The 17,782-nt window shown below is 26.7% G+C and overlaps 2 protein-coding genes across 2 annotated transcripts; both read right to left on the bottom strand.

The window, feature by feature from the left end:
• Positions 1–1,556: 1,556 nt before the first annotated feature.
• LOC113376315 (sex peptide receptor-like) lies at positions 1,557–9,592 on the bottom strand. The gene is made up of 6 exons (XM_026616222.1): positions 9,277–9,592; positions 6,826–7,015; positions 6,588–6,746; positions 4,804–4,946; positions 4,405–4,746; positions 1,557–2,161 (listed from the first exon to the last, which is right to left on the bottom strand). The coding sequence occupies exons 1-6, from the start codon at positions 9,381–9,383 to the stop codon at positions 1,768–1,770; spliced, it is 1,335 nt and encodes a 444-aa protein (XP_026472007.1). The 5' UTR covers positions 9,384–9,592; the 3' UTR covers positions 1,557–1,767.
• A 6,796-nt stretch (positions 9,593–16,388) lies between these two features.
• On the bottom strand, positions 16,389–17,075 carry LOC113383578 (myoneurin-like). Its single transcript, XM_026621835.1, has one exon. It carries the CDS (start codon positions 17,073–17,075, stop codon positions 16,389–16,391), a length of 687 nt encoding a protein of 228 aa, XP_026477620.1.
• Positions 17,076–17,782: the final 707 nt, after the last annotated feature.

Raw genomic sequence — 17,782 nt, 5'->3', positions numbered from 1 at the left:
AGCAATATTATGAAAAAAACACCAATAAATAACTAAGCAAAACATAATAAACTATAGTAGTTAGTTCTAATAAAATATGTTTTTTTATAGTAAACTAACATATAAGCACAAATTAAAAAAGCGATTAAAGTATTAAATTGTGATAAGTTTATATATGTATTAAATATAATATATTTCTAAATTTATTTATATAAACTTAATAGGGCTTATAAATATATCTAACTATAAAGATTAAAAGCAACAGAATGCATAAGAAACTTATTGAATTAAATATTATATATAAAAATAAAAAAATAATTATTGGGCGATTGAAAATATGAATGAACTATAATACTCTCAAAAGTGAAATTTGGTCATTCTGACAAATAGGAGGAAAGAAGATGCAAAATTACCTCTGGAATTGATATATTCCAAAGATAATATAATTCATAAAAATGTAGTAAAGTTTGAATGTTTATGACTAAAATCAATAACAAATGCATTATATATATTACAATCAGAAAGATGAAGATATGTTTATAAATTATTATTAACGGTCAAAGCAAATCATCAAAGCACATTCATTATTATTAGATGTTACGTTCTAAAAATATGTTTTCTATCACATAAATTTTTTGCATGTCATACGAGTAATTAAAGCTTTTGTAAACCCACAGCATAAGTTTATGTCATAAACTTAATAAACGCAAGTAGAGTTATCATCAATATATACACGAATAATAATAATAGACAGCGTGTTATACACAACATACACTGATTTTAACGTAATTTAGGCCAATAGTATTGAATACTTAAAATGACTTACTTATTTACTTATTCAAAATTAATAATAATAATTTAATAACTTTTTTAATAAAGTTTATTGAAATATGTGATAAATAGTAAATAGAAGTTGTAACGGAACTATATTCACACATTCAATATTAACAAATCAAGGTATCCAAAAGGAAGAATAAAGTTTTAAAGCAAATATTAAATAACTCCCTACTATCTGAATGCCAAAATATTGAACGTAGTTCAATTATATTAAAACAACTTAACATATAGAACTTCTTTTAAATGAGTTTATACTAATAAAGTTGACATGAAAACTTCTATTAAATCAACTTCTATATAATGCAACATGCAACTTCAATTCAGCATATCTTAGCTTGGAGGATTTCAAAATATTTTATGAAATTATGAAAATGAGTTTATTGAATTATTGACACTATAGAATTAGTAATAAATGTAGATACACCAACTTCTTTGGATTTTGGTGTAAAATGAATATATCCATCACATCTTAGAAGTTATAACAGTGATTACGATAAAGCATACGAGTGCCTTGGATTATATATTCACAACTATACATTATCAAAGTACATATATTCATTTACGTTAATTTTTTGAATAAACCAGTCAATATGAATTATGATATTTAAGATTATATCATAATAATGGCATCGCAGTGGTCCCACAGAGAATGTAAGAATTAAATAGTAAATTTTAATTTAAAAAAATGAGAAAGCTTCCACCCGGAATTCTAGTAAAAAAAGTTAAACTCATTGCATTATAACACGCTGCCTATATGCTTCAGTATAACTTATGTACAATTTAAAAGAAATCCATATAATCTCATGTACAACATTATTTTACACCAATTGCGCACAACGACTAATTGCACAAAATGTATTTAGTTACCACTCATTTGGAATTATATACAAATATAAACATATCCTACAATGCGGTAACGGTCTGACCTATGTCTCGTTTGACCGCCTTGCATCAAATCACGGTGCTCTGCACCTCCTGAGATTGCGAAACTTGCCTGCCATTCTGCTTGCTCGCCTCAGTTTTATTGTGCACTGACGCCCCGCCGCCCACGCTCACCGGCAACTTGGCCAGAACGCTCGACGGCTTGAAAAGGTGGCCAAACGTCGTTCGGAATTGGCGACTCATTGAGCAATAGAGTATGAAGTTGATGGCTCCATTCAGGAGCGCCAATATATCCATCAACTCCCCGAATAAGTGGTAGCATTGCACAAAAAAGGCTTTGCCTAAAATACCACTGAGTAGGCCGAGGATGCCCTGAGGGATTTCGGTAATCAAGAACAAGAGAAGCACTGCAACCAACATTTTTGTGGTGCGATCTGTTCTCTTGTCAGATTTCGTGTTGCGCCTATGGAAAGGAAAAATTGACGATTTTTTTAAAATATATGATTTATGTAGACTAAGTAGATATTTTAATAATAATTGCAATTATTAACTTCCCCAAGGGGAAGTTTATGTTTTCATCAAAAAATTCGATTCGCTAATTTTATGTTTTCTCGATGTTTTATGTTTTCTCGAAATTTGGAAAAAGTATGTGTGTGTATGTGTGCGTGTGCATCAACAGATTTTTTGCCGTAAATCGCCGTTTTTTCAAAAATGGCTGGATCGATTTCAAAAATTTAAAAGCCATTTGATGTATCTCGATGAGGACTATCGTTTGTCAGTTTTGTGCGACGATCGGCCGAGACTTCTCTTTATAAATAGCAGAAAAGTAAAAAAATTTTCGTCCACGTTTTAGCCCGCAATTCTGAATCGATTATGAAAATTCAAAAACCATTTGAAAGATTGGTTGGGAATCGTGCTGATTAGTTTTTGGTAGAGTGTTAAAAAAAAAAAATTCGCCGATTTTTAATATTTTTTTTTACGGTAGATACCATTATAGTCTTCTAAAATATTACGGCTCTACGACAATTGGTTTAACTTTAAAAATTCGTCAAAGTTTGCAAAAATTGGTATCGTTTTTTTGGCATTTGTCAAAATCAGACCTTTTATCGACGTTTTCTCAAAAACGCCTGAACCGATTTCAGAAATTTAAAAGCCATTTGATATATCTCAACGTCCTCGTTGTCAGTTTTGTGCGACGATCTGCTAAGCCGCTTCTTAATAATTTAAAAAAAGTGTTAAACTTTTCGTCCACATTTAAGCTCATACTACCGAATCGATTTTAAAATATCAAAAACTGTTCGAAAGATATTAGTTGGGAATGATGCTGATTAGTTTTGGGTGAAAATCAACCGAGCCGTTTTCTTGTAATTAACTATTGAAAAAAAAACTGAAGCCTATTTTATGGAACTTTTCTTAGCGATATATATCATGGTCTTATAGAACTTACTGTAATATCACGACCTTACGCCAAGTAGTTTAATTTTAAAAATTTATCATAGTTTGAGAAAATGAGTAGTTTTTCTGACGTTAGCTAAAATTAAAATTAGATTTACTTGATATAACGATAGAGTACTTGGTCTTAACGAACATTTGCTTTTAAAAAATACTACGTGTTAATGTGGTGGCTTGGCTGGGATATATATGCATATAAAAATGTCACCATGTCGATGGTTGATAAATAAATTTTGTTATTCCTATACTTTAAATAACATTTATTAATTAAGATATAAACTATTATAAACAGAACTGCATAAACTTAATGAAGATAACTCAACCGACCTCACAATTTTATAATTAATGTGTGAGCGATTTCAAAATAAATTTAGTCGTTCTTGTGTTTCAATAATCAATCGATAGAAAGCAATTCATATAATTAAAATAGGAAAGTTTATTAAAAACAATTCCAGCAAAGATGAAAATATATAAATAGGATAGTGGAAAAACCTTTTAGATGACGTTTTTGTTCAAAAGCAAATATTTTTCCTATTTATAGGTAAAATTGATATTTGACCCCAACGCATAATTCATTAATAGTACGAGAGTGGGAAAAAAATTCCAACTTGAAATAAATAGCATTCAAAAAATAAAAGAAAGTTGCATTGGCAAAAACAATTTGGGTATACAATTAATAAAACTTTGATTTCTTTTTGAGCTCATATCTTGAAATACTACATTTCTGCAATACTAATAACAATTTTATAAGAATTATTCAATAAAACAAATTATAACGAGTTATATATCATAAAATATATATAAGTCAAATATATAATATTATGATGTACTTTATGCTTTAGTAATAATTTATATGTGTTTGTATGCATATTTTTAATGTCATCTGATAAGAAATTTATATAAACTTATATACCGCAGGCCATTGTACAACTTTATTTTTTCATAAATATAGCGAAATTTTAATTTTATTATTATTATATTAAAAATATTAATATTAAAAAAATTAATATTATAATTTCATACTTTCAATGTTTTCTAAGGGCACCTCTGATAAATATAATTAATATTCATAAATATTTCGAAGAAAAAGGTATAAACACAGTAAATGTTCAGAATGTAAAACAAATGTAATGTGTATAGTAAATATCTCGAGCCATAGTTCTAATATTATAATAATACCTATAGCTAGAGAGATTGAACTGAAATATCATCTCCACATTTCCCAAAATATTACTGATAATTTCTTTATCTCACCTTACTGAATTATAGCCGCTCATCAATCGCCTCTTATTCCTATTAGCGCTATAAAGTGCCCGTATCAGCCAGCAGGAAATCACTGTAAGAACGATGCACGGAAGCAGCTTGATGACCACACCGTGGAACCAGAAATTGGCTATGTAAGGAGTCCTGTCTAGATCGGAAATTGTGTGCACATGGTAAAGAACATGCTGAGTGCTGTTTTCATACACTTTAACCTCGTTTATATTGAAAACGAGGTAAGTTGGCGCACATAGAATTGGAGGTAAGAAAAAGCTCAGTAAAATTGCACAACTGCAACGCCTTTCCGTGCACAGAGTGCCGTTCAAATGAGGATATCTGAATAAGAAATATATTTCAATAAAACTAATCAATATCATGTAACAAATATCTTACCTTATAGCTATGTATCTCCAAATTGCCAAACTTAACGTTAAACATATAGAAACCGTGTGCATTACTTGAGCAAAATGAGCATGCCATAATAGATATGCAGCCCAAGAATATGGAAATTCATGCCTGTCTGATCTTCGTCGTATCTACAATAGAAACAGTAGCCACATTAAAATAGTTAAATAAATAATTTTATCATTTTTTTAAAAATATTTTAATATTTCGACTATCAAACATGTGTTAAAATTTTGCGATATTCGATTCTAGTTCTTAATTTATAAATCAGTCTTATTTTACTAATTTGTAACAAATTTTGTTGGCTATATATAGGCCTATATTATTAATTAATTGTTCAATTATCTATCTTATTTATTCAGTTCTGCATAAATAACTTTAATAAGGCAACGCTAAAAATTAAAATTGATATAAAATATACTGAACTTAATACATTAACTTTGATTTATTAGTATTTTGGAAAAGTTTTCAAATAATTTTAATAATGTAATATTAAAAATTAAAATTTATGTATAAGATGCTACACGTGATACTTCATTTTGGATTCATTATTAGTTTTGAAAAGTTTTTTATTGTAAACTTAAGCAATTGCAATATTACTTTCTATAGAAAGTTACATAAAGCAACTTTGTAATAAGAAAACTTTGTAATAATTATAGTGAATTAATAAAATCACTTTATTACTTATTGTTAAAAATGTATTAGAAAATTCGTTATTAATAATAGTTCTGCACGTGAAACATATTCAGATATATGTATTTTATTAATATGTTATTACATCAAATATTTTATATCAAAATTGAAGAAAAGAGTGTCCTGATTTTTAAATTCAAAATAAAGTATCAAGTTTAGCATCTTATACATAAATTTAAATTTTTAATTCAAAACTATAGTTTTGAAAAGTTCTTCATTATAAACTTAAGCAATTGCAATATTACTTTCTATAGAAACTTACATAAAACAACTTTTTAATAAGTCAACTTTGAGATAATTATAGTAAATTAATAAAAATACTTTATTACTTTTTGTTCGAAATGTATTAAAAAACTAAGTTATTAATAATAATTCTGCACGTGAAACATATTCAATTATATGTATTTTATAAATATGTTAATACATCAAATATTTTATATCAAAATTGAAGAAAAGAGTGTCCTGATTTTAATAAATAAACTGCATAAATGCTGCTGCATAAATGATTTTAATAATACGTTAGAAATTAAAATTGATATAAAATATACTGAACTTAATACATTAACTTTGATTTATTAGTAGTTTGGAAAAGTTTTCATATGATTTTAGTAATGTAATATTAAAAATTAAAATTCATGAATAAGATGCTAAACTTGATACTTTATTTTGAATTTAATATTAAAATAATAAATTCAAAATAAAGTATCAAGTTTAGCATCTTATACATAAATTTTAATTTTTAATTCAAAACTATAGTTTTGAAAAGTTCTTCATTATAAACTTAAGCAATTGCAATATTACTTTCTATAGAAACTTACATAAAACAACTTTTTAATAAGTCAACTTTGAGATAATTATTTATTATTACTTTTTGTTCAAAATGTATTGAAAAACTAAGTTATTAATAATAATTCTGCACGTGAAACATATTCAATTATATGTAGTATATAAATATGTTATTACATCAAATATTTTGTATCTAAATTGAAGAAAAGAGTGCCTTGATATTGATAAATAAACTGATTTAGAACATCTTCAAAATATTGAAATTGTTTTATAAAAATATAAATTTTGCTTACCAAATAATTGTAAGTAGCAAAGGGTACATATTCGGCCATAACTAGTAAATCAGTGGCTGCCAACCATTTCAAAATTCGGTTAATAGGGGCACTAGACATATCTCGTCTCGTCAACACAGCTATATTTAATAAATTTGCTATACATCCAAAAATACAAACCTAAAAATAAAAATCACATAATTTAATTTAATTTCAAATTTAATTTAATTTTTAATCAAAATTTAAATTTAAACCTCACCATAAGGCTGATATATCCATGAATACCATTATACCCTTCTATCACAGATCGTACAGGGCCGCAACAGTAATCGCATTCGTTAATTATTACTTCTTGCATCGGGTCTGGCCTACCATAAGCAAGACCACTGTGTAAGGTCATGTTTATGCTGGATTTCAGCTCTGTTAATTCTTCCAGGAGAGATTGATACCTGAAAAATATAAGTAATGAATAAAATAAGTTTATAGAATAATTAATAGTGTAAAGTTTATTATAAAATTTAAAAACAAGTTTTTAAAAATCTTAAAATGATAAAAGTTCTTTGTTACTAAAATAAAAATAAAAATAATTAATAAATGAAGAAGTAAAAATACACAGAATATTTCATTAGCTAAGTACTTGAAGTAGTACAATAATTAGTTAAAATCCAAATCTTCGACTTTTGCATTTAAGTTTATTATTATGAATCATTAAAATCACCAAAAATATCTGTAACCTTTCACATTAATTTTCGCCTACATAGTATTCTAAAAATATCACCTTCTTGGGTTTCAATAATTGATTGATAGAAAGCAATTCATATAATTAAAATAAGAAAGTTTATTGAAAGTAGTTTAAGCAAAGATGAAAATATATAAATAGAATAAAGGAAAAACCTTTTAGATGACGTTTTTGTTCAAAAACAAATATCTTCCCTATTTATAGATAAAATTGTTCTGTAAGTAAATAGATATTACGAGTAGTACAAGGGTGAGAAAAAACTTACAACTTGAAATAAATGGTATTTAAAAAAATAAAAAGAGGTTGCATAGGCAAAAAAATAATAAAATAGTTTTTTTTTAATTATAAACGAGTCAAAGTAAATATATTATAATGTACTTTATGCCTAATTTAGTAACAATTTTTACATTATAAAAAAGCCACACACTGGATTCTACAGCTTCAAAAAGATTTCAAATTTTCAAAGAAATATATGTAGGAAGTTAATTCGTTTCACCAGTATGTTTATGCTTCGTCAGATTTAATACGAATATTTACATTTTTTACGTTTTTTATACTCATGTCCACTGACCTATGTAATTGTATCATAAATGCGAACACTTTTCCACAGAAAGCTCATGTTATTCCTAATTTAAAAAATAACTTTTTATTTTTATTTATAAAATATTTTGAACGGAACATTTTTCAGATCAATCAGTAATTAAAGTATTTTAATAGCTCATGTTTTGCATAGTTTTTCAACTTTTCTGATATTGAAAAATATTCAAAGGGTGATTATGATAAACTTTTCAAAGTTCAGAAATGCGAAGTTGTTTAATCAGGCCGGTGGAGGTAAATGTGTATTGTGTAATTAATACATTTAATTAGAAGGTCAATGAGAAATATAATATTGATCAAATATTAAATATAGAAATGATATGTTTACAAAATAAAAAAAGATAATAAATTAAAAAAAGCATAAAAATCATTTATTTGTATTTAATTTAAAATGTAATCTGATTGTTGGAACAAGCTGTGAATAATAAAAAAATAATATATTACACAATATAAATATATATTGTTATAAAATAAATGTTAAGTTTTAAAGATAAGTTTTTTCTAAATACATTGGGATTAAAAGACTAAAGAAAATTCAATATCATTTTTAAATCTTCACAAATAGAAGTCTAATAAAATAATAATAGTAAATATAATAAAATTTGTTTCAGAAATTATGTGAATTATAATATATACTAATGGTGCATAGCAAATTGCTGGAACTTCCCGCACCTAAAATAAAATATCTTAGAGCCTTAAATTTTTTGAAAACTTTGAAAAAATTGAATTTTTGAGGGTTGCTTAATTTTACCCAAAAATGCAATCAGTTGTTCATTTTGTCAATACAAGTAAAATGTTTTTTGAATTGCTTATCGGACGCTCCGTACTCTCAAAAACTGAATTACCATTTTTGGCATTTTTTGTCTCGCATCTTGGAATCGGTTGCATACTAATCAGCAAGTCTCCTTATCAATAGGAATTGAATGTTTTTTGAATCACTTAAATCTGTTGAACCGAGTTCCCGGAATCGTCGGCGAAAATCTGCATCCGAACACACACTCACATACATCAATTTTTTCTAAGGTATGCCAAAATGTTCAGAAGCCTTTGAAACGTGAAGATATACAAAAAATTACATTTTCGATTGTTTTGCGATTACTATAACTTACCCTACGGATAATAATAATATTTTACATATTATACAATAACTACAAATCAGTGGAAAATATATGACTTAGTTTAAACTAACAATAAGTTATGAAAATTATCACAAAAATGGAGCTGAACTCAACATTCTTCATATTTCATTCAAGTGTCAATAAACTTCAAAATTCAGTATAATTTAAATAAATCTCTATTAATTTTTTGAATAATAAGCTTATAGCAACTCTTAAATTAATTAAGTTATTAAAATTAAAAATATCTACTCCTCACCTTTGTTCCGTCAAGTTATATACATCTCCAAAAGTTTCATTAAAGAAAGCCAGGCGAGATATTTGAGCAATTATCTCAGCTCGTTTTTCTTCACTGATGTCAGCCATTTTCTTAGTTAATTATTTAGAAACTTTATTTAAAACAATTTATTAAATAATACTTTGTGCATGCTAAAATAATTTCACTGAACCATTTTTTGTTCACATTATTCACCCATTTATTTAATCATACAAAATGGAAGAAGTTTTATTTGTGATACACAAAGAGCAAAATAAACAATTTTAAGTTAATAGTTGTTTAAAAAGATTTTATCACTAGCGTTTTAATGAGTTTTGTTAACTATATTTGTTGAACTTTTCGAATAAGAGGTGCACTAACATGAACAACAATTTCTAAATAATTTAACGGTTTAGAATATAATTAATTTCCACAAAACAAGTGTTTAAAACCATCTTCCTCCTCTGCATGATCACTTTCGACGAAAACTACGTGTCCAGGTAATACCATTCCTGGTTCCCTTCGATGTTGGTACACGTGGCGAACGGTTTGAAGTCTTTAATTCGAATGATCTCCAGTGATGTGCTCGTCCTCAGAGTCAATCTTTTTCCATTGTCCTTATTCATTCCTGCACGGTGTGGCGTCTCTGTTTGTTTTTATTATACACGTCACGTATTTCATAAAGTATTTTTTTATTTCAGTGCTCACAAACATGACCGACACCTCACTTCCGTCTGTCTCCCTGGAAATAAACATAAAAAAGAGTAAGTTTTATGGAGGTGCCAGATATGGAAATTCAGTAAAATAATTGTTAAGCAAAAATTTTATTTCAGCCGAAATAAATGGATTTTCACCAGGATCATTGTCTTAATATGATTCATACTATTAATAATATATTTTGGACTAAAAAATGCTGTAATGGCAAATGGTAAAGATGGTGCTACAATAAAGTTCAATGTTAAAAGTTCAGTTTCACCCAAAATTGATGGATTTTCACCGCAATCAATGTCTTAGCATGATTCATTCTAACATTATTCATTAACAATATATTTTATTTTGAAAATCCTTCAAAGGTAAAAGTTTAGATATGGTGTTTTTTCAATGCAATTTTAATGAAGTTCAACACACAAATTCAAAATAACAAAACATATGTAATGGTAATTTAAAATTTGAATTTTGTTGTAATGAAAGCAATGTCATAATTAATTGTATTTGAAAATATAAATTTTATTGAACTAACACTTGATGGAAAGCATTTTCTATGGCAGTTTTTAGTACCAAGAAAGATTGCCATAACAACGAGATGTAATCGTCTATTTTACCGGAGAATTGGGCTTATAAAAGTAACGCACCTCCTCAAAATTTGGTCTGAGCTATAAATTATTAATGTTTGTTTTTTATTGACATATATTTTAAAAACATAGCAACCAACTTGTTTTTGAGATATCGGTGGTGGACCTTTTTACCCGCGGACCTTCAAACCCAAATCTATCCTATAATAAAAATATCCAATAGAAAAATAATCTGAAAAACTAAACCATATTTTTACTGTTTTCAGTAATAAAAAATCCAGATATTTCATGCCAGATTGTAGTATTTTTCATTACTGAATGCCAAAAATTCCATATCTGGTCTTCAGTAATAAAAAACACTACAATCCTATACTATCATTAATATTGTTGTTAAAACAGTGTATTGTTTCAATGATGAATTTTGAATCAAAATTATTGAAGACCGGGAATTATGCAATATCAGTAACATTTATCTTTGTGCCACAGTAGATTGAAATAGAATAACATGTTTTATAGAAATATCTGCAGATAGGATTTGCAACTATGTATATCCCTAAGTAATAAAAAATTCATAATTTTTATGAGAGCACGTGCTGTAGATTTTAAAGGCATTAAAATTGCAGAATGAAAAAGCTATGCTCCCTAAAGGCAAAATGCACTAATGGTAAAGTAAGTTCTTATGAAAAAGATAACATTGAGGTGACATTAACAACGCAAATACGACAATTCATTACATAGTTTATGTAATTAAGAATTAAGGATATTCATTTTTATTATAATTTATATGAAAAATAATACATTTCAAGATTATACTTTGAAGAATGCCTCATAAAAGATCAAATTCAATTTAAACAATTTGATTTCAGATAACTGATGAAAATGTTTTTCATTCTCAACTCAACTTATTTATATTGATGCTAAATTAAGTTAAGAAATACTGCAAACTATTATAGTCTATAAAATTGCATAATTAATGTAAAAGAAATATAAAAATAACATTGCTAATGTAATTTTGTAAAGGTCGATTGCTATATGATTTCATCAATCATCTTCATATTTATGATGATATATAATGAACATGTAAGGTTGGTTGTCGATAAATAGAATTCTAATCGCATGCCTTGATATATATATATATATATATATATATATATATATATATTAAAATAATTGAAGTGATTATGTTAACCTTTCATGAATTTATTGGTTTGAATCTATAAATTTGGAAATAATAAGAAATTGTTTAAGGATGAATTGTTTAAGGTGCTTAGTTTTGGTATATGATTATTAAAATAAAGTTTGTAAAGTAATATTATATCAAATAATAATTACAAATATTAAGTTTGTCTCGTAATATAAATCTTGACTTTAATTTACACGAACTTTCAGTAGAACAATAATGGAATCTTAAATAATTATTTTGCAAATAAATACACTTTTTGTCCCATGAACCAAATCTCTCACGTGTTATGATAATATTCATTTATATCACCTTGTATAACAAGAATAAACAAACTAACTAACATACTTCTAACCATAATTTAATACTTACAAAACCAAATAATGCTCAACATACTTGTTGGAAGTTCATCAAATCATATAAAGAGCTTTTTATATATAAATTTATATAAACTAGAATAGATTTGTAGGAAGCAATATATTACTAAACATTTCATTTGTATTTGCAACAGTTTTCGTCACTTAGGCAATTTGATAAGGAATGAAGAATATTATCCAGAGATGTATTAAATTGTTATTGTTCACATAATTATAGAAATCATTCAGCCAATCAATACATAAAGTATAAAATACTAAACAAAACAGTATAATAGATGTAAAGATTTTAATTCAAAGATCCACAAGCTCTATGGCCCACAAGTCCATAGAGCTTGTGGATCTTTTACTTGAGCGAACAATTTTCCAACCTTTAAATTATGTCTAAATTATTTTCTTTCGTAAATACAAAATAAATTAACTAATTATTTCTTGCAGAAAAGAAGAACATAATGAAAAACAATTTTAAGATTTTAAAGTTTTGACTAAATTAAGCCAAAGATTATTATTATTATATTATATTATCTGCATGTCCCATTTAGAGTGGGAAAATGATTCGGTCTTCGCCTTTATTAGATTATGTCTTTTACTGAATCATAGATAAATTAATAAAAATATATATTTAAATCAAACAAAATGTTATATTTTTGCAATTCTAAATAAATTCAAAAATAATACTCATAAAACCTTATCTCAATAGCAAAAAAATATTATTAATTGCGTAACATCATTATTATATCGGCGCCTATTTTACATAAGAATAATCGCTTTACGTGCTTAAAGCGCTAATTAGAAATCGGATTATTGGATTTGTGTTGTTCGAAATTAAGTGCAATCGTAGCTTCTATAAACGTATCATGAATATAAATAACTTCATTATATATAACTTCATATTTCATTAAAATGTTTAAACGATGATCATAAGTGCTCAACTCTCCAGAACTATAAATGATGCAAAATAAAGAGATGAAATTAATATTGGTACTTATTCATATTTAGAAAAGATATTAATTTATTAACTTCCCGAAAAGAAAAGTTCTCCAGAAAATTCCATCTGCTAATTTTATATTTTCAAGTTATTCTGGAATTTGACCTTCGATGAAGATTTCTCAAAAACTGCTGCACCAATTTGGAAATTTTAAAAGCAATTGTGTGAAACTCAATGAGCTCTATCGAATTAGCAAAAAATTGCAAAAATTTTCATCAAAGTTTTAATTTAATTTAAATAAAACTTTGTATGAAGATAATTTTATAATGTAATATGATGAAATTTCGTAGATTATTTATACAAATTCATTAATATTTGGGAAAACGAATCGCAGTTTAAAACATGCACTGTGTATATATCCTGAGTTTTTGTGGAAATAAATAGCCCTGTGTTCATGAAGACATATATGTAATAATTATACATATATATAATATTAAATATTATAAAAATATTAAAATGCCATCTACACCTAGTTATTATTTAAATTGCATTACCAAAAAATCGTGATTTGAGCTTTTTATTACAAAAAGATTATTGTAATAAGAATTATGATTTATGTTAACTAATGTTGTGGAACGATTTTACGTTAAGATGCCCCATAAATCATATAATAATCTTAAACCTTAATCATTATTTTTACAGCAAAGAGTTTCGATGCCTATTTTCTTATAATAATACCATTTTATTTTATCGATCACAGAAAAAATTATTACCAATAATTTTAATCTCACAGATCATTTTTTATTAAAAATCCAAATATGCCCATGAAATCGACTCTGTTTACACATTCAGAAGGGAATATTATTTAGTCGTACAATCCCGGGAGCAATTTAACCATTAAGTTTTCCATAGAACATCTTGATTTACATACAATGCATCTATTAAACTCGATGAGATGGGCAATGGATTCAAATAAGAAGTCTTTATTACTGCTTTGCATCGTTATGCGAATCCTTTATAAGCAGCACGTAATGATTATGGCTGTGATCATTTTGTTTAATGATGCGAGATGTCTAATAACTTGTATTTATCGAAAAAGTTAATATTCAAAAATCATAATAATATATACATACAAGAATATGAGAGCATCAAATAATATGGAATGCAGTGCACTCGCGGGTTCTCGTATAAAAATTTGTTTGTTAGCCCTCAGGAGTAGATTTTTCAGTAATTAAAAATCTTAAAAATAATTTAATGGTTATACATAACTGTTGATGACTTTAGATCATCAATAGCTAATAATGAAAGGAAAAAATCAGAAGAACTTGAACGCACCGGAAGCCCCATCAGTCTTTTAAAAATTGAAATAAAAAAAAAGCCGATTAAAATTTCTTACCGCTTCTAATATAAAAAATAATCAAAACAAATTAATGTAGGTTCATATTCTTTATTCTATAGATACATAGGTATGGCCAACAGAATATTGACTCTTTATAATAATTGTTAGAATGATTTTTGGAACAATACATGCGACGTCTAAACATTATGACTATTAAAATTTTCTTTGATGTGGCAAATAAAACTTTTAAATTAAAATTGAAAAAATACAAGTTCCAAATTTACAATAACACATCAAGCGACATGATTCACACAAAGGCATTAAGGCATCAAGCAATTAAAAGATGAACTATTCCAAGAGTACTTGACGAAGTAATATTATGTATAAATTATAATATTCTTGAAATAAATTGAAGAATTTCAAAAATTCAATTAGAAAATCACAAATAAGATCTAACAATGACTTGTACTAAATGATGTTGCCATAATTAAATTCATTTAAATCAAATGGCAAAACAACAACAAAATTAAGCAACACTGGGTTATTAACAAATTCAATGAGATCATTGTTACAAGAGTCAAAGCCATACTAATGAGACAAATTAGGACAATAAATTGTTAATTACAATGTATTAGATACAAACAACAATTTATTACATAGTCAAAAATAAACAAAAATTGCAAATAATCTTTTTTTTTTTTAATAAGACTTGTGCCACTTATATGAGAATCCACTTACTTTTGAATGATCTTTATGCAAACACTTGATATAAAACGCAAAACACTTTAAATTATGATTATTTAGAAGTCTAGAAATTAATAAAATCATAACATTTAACTTATCTATCATACTTATTTCTTATATATATATATACTTTTAATGATTTATCATAATTTGTCCTTCCGCTTAAAATCTACTAGGTGAAATAAAATTCATATTTCTATACACTAAAGTTGTAGACATGATATATTTACAATTTATTTTAAATATAAAATTAATTTCATTAATTAGTATATAAAGTGTAATTTAATTTGGAATAATATAATTTTTGATATTTTTACATCCATGTTACATAGTTAGGACTCGTTATCAGGTTAGCGCCGATATATTCTATTAAATATTAAATATAATTTATTTATTTATCAATCATTAATTATTTTAAAAACTAGAATTTTCTGTTTAGTAATCTATGTGCTTTCTAGAGAATATAGATCTACTAAATATCTTATTTTATAGCATACATACATTATGATATTATGAAAAATGACCGGAAGCATCTCTGACACAAATATTAACATTATTATTTTTAGCCAATTTTGTTTTAGATTTATAGAATTAATAAAAGTACAAAATATATGTGCATTCCATAAATAGAAAGAGAACTTATGAAGGATTTGTCTACAAAGTCATTTCATACAAATTTTGTACAGAAAAATTATATTTGCATATACAACTGTAAAATGCTCTTTCAAAATGTTTTAAGCAGTGACTCGAGGAATTCACCTTTTTTTTTTTACTTAAATTGACAAAATGATCAAACATTTGTCAATATTTTAAGTGCAAACTCACGTGTAGCTTCAAGTTAACCAAAATAAATATAACATCCAATAAATATTATATCTCCATATAAAATTTGTATCAGGACTTAACAAATTGTTTATAAGTTCTCAATGTAAACAATAAAGATGTGATGCACAACTTTCAAATAAGTTCTGATTGATTTAGTTTGTACATAGATTTCTAATAAGATTTGAAAGAATATTTTAATGTTTTATAAATATATAAGATATCATATTTAAATTTATTATATTGCCAAATACATAAATATAAAAGCGTGCAGACTCAAATTTGTTAAAATAATTTAAAATCAATCTACAACTCACAAATAAAGTAAAAATATTTTGTTAAACTCATTTTTTAATTGTGTAAATCACATGAATAATTGAATCACTATTTATTTCCAATAGTCAGTGGTGATTCACCAAGTAAATGAAAATAATTTTTAATCTGAATATGAATCAGACCAGTATGTAGAAGTGATAGGTGCTATGCTTTTGAATAAATCCTTTGTAGAAGGTATTTTCTTTTCTTTACCTTCCTTTGATGTCTGAGATAATTCTTCATCTTCCTTTTCATGTTTCAACACATGTTTGTCAAGCTTTAGTTTGGTAGGAAATTCTTTATTGCAAATTGCGCATTCAAAATGTTTTACATCGCTATGATCTGTTTTAATGTGCCTATTGAGATCAGACTTTGAAGCACAAATTTTTTGGCAATGATCACATTGCAAAGACTTATCTTCAGCATGCCTCCTGATATGAGACTCCAAGGACACAGTTTGTTTGAATGGTTTTTGACAAATGTGGCAAACAAAAGGTTTTTCTCCAACATGTGTCCGTTTATGTTCTTTAAGCTTCATAGCTGATTTGCATACTACTTCACAATATGGGCATTTGTGATGTTTATTTCGCTCTCGTGGAGTGCGCTCTTTCTCCTTTTCCTCTTCAGCACCAGAATCTGTTTTGCTTATAGACTTTTTATAACTTTTCCTTGGTAATATAGGATAATCCTCATCCATATCTTCAGCATGATAGTCTAATGTATGTTGCTTATATTCTTCCTGTGTAGTAAATTTAGCTGTGCAGTATTTACATTTAATTATTGGGTCTTTATCCTGGTGTGTTAACATATGTTGTTTCAAGAAACTGAGATAGGGAAATGTCTTATTGCAAATAGTGCAAGCGTGCTTTGAAGCTTTATCTTCAGGTTGTTTAACTTTCTTGATAGTTATCAAAGGTTTATCATCATCAGGATCAACGACATATTTTGTACTTTACGGGACACCTCTGGGGTGGATGTAATAGGAGAATCTTTCCATTCTTTTGAACGTCTCTCACGTTTGGGCAATTGACGCTTTGAAGCCTAAAATTACAAATATACATATAAAAATATAACAAGCGATAAAATAAACCTAAAAGAAACAAAAGAATCTTGACCTAAAGACGTTTTCCTATGGCTAACAATATAATAAGTGATATGATTACAAAATATAGTAATATCACTGAGTAAACGAAATTTGAATTCAAATACTCCAAAACAATTTGAACATAACTGAACATGATTACATAATACATACCGATCGTGTCCTTCTCTTGGATTTTCTTTTCGACTTTGGTTTGTTTACTCCATATGATGAATCACTCCCACTATCCTCTTGAGAATCACTCAAAAAATCAATATCGCTTTCTTCTTTATATCTCCGCTTTGCTCTTGGCTTCTCACTCATCGCTTACCTCAGATCATAATCTTGGTCATCACATTCAATCAGAACAAACTCAGTCTTCACTACAGTTTTCGGAACAGCTATGTTGAGTCTTTTTCTTAACTCAACATCTG

Source organism: Ctenocephalides felis, unplaced genomic scaffold (genome assembly GCF_003426905.1).
Source record: "Ctenocephalides felis isolate EL2017-DRISC unplaced genomic scaffold, ASM342690v1 CF-g0.4_SCAFFOLD_00845, whole genome shotgun sequence".
NCBI lineage: Eukaryota > Metazoa > Arthropoda > Insecta > Siphonaptera > Pulicidae > Ctenocephalides > Ctenocephalides felis.
Note: the sequence above shows the minus strand (reverse complement) of the source record. Positions and strands in the feature narration are given on the sequence as shown.

Bases quoted from the DNA above. Each gene is read 5' to 3' on its own strand.
- LOC113376315 (XM_026616222.1), bottom strand. From the start codon at position 9,383: ATGGCTGACATCAGTGAAGAAAAACGAGCTGAGATAATTGCTCAAATA. The intron at 4,947-6,587 runs GTAAGCAAAATT...TTTCTATTGTAG, and splicing joins TTGCTACTTACAATTATTTG to ATACGACGAAGATCAGACAG. The intron at 2,162-4,404 runs GTGAGATAAAGA...TCCTTTCCATAG, and splicing joins AGCGGCTATAATTCAGTAAG to GCGCAACACGAAATCTGACA.
- LOC113383578 (XM_026621835.1), bottom strand. From the start codon at position 17,075: ATGTTAACACACCAGGATAAAGACCCAATAATTAAATGTAAATACTGC.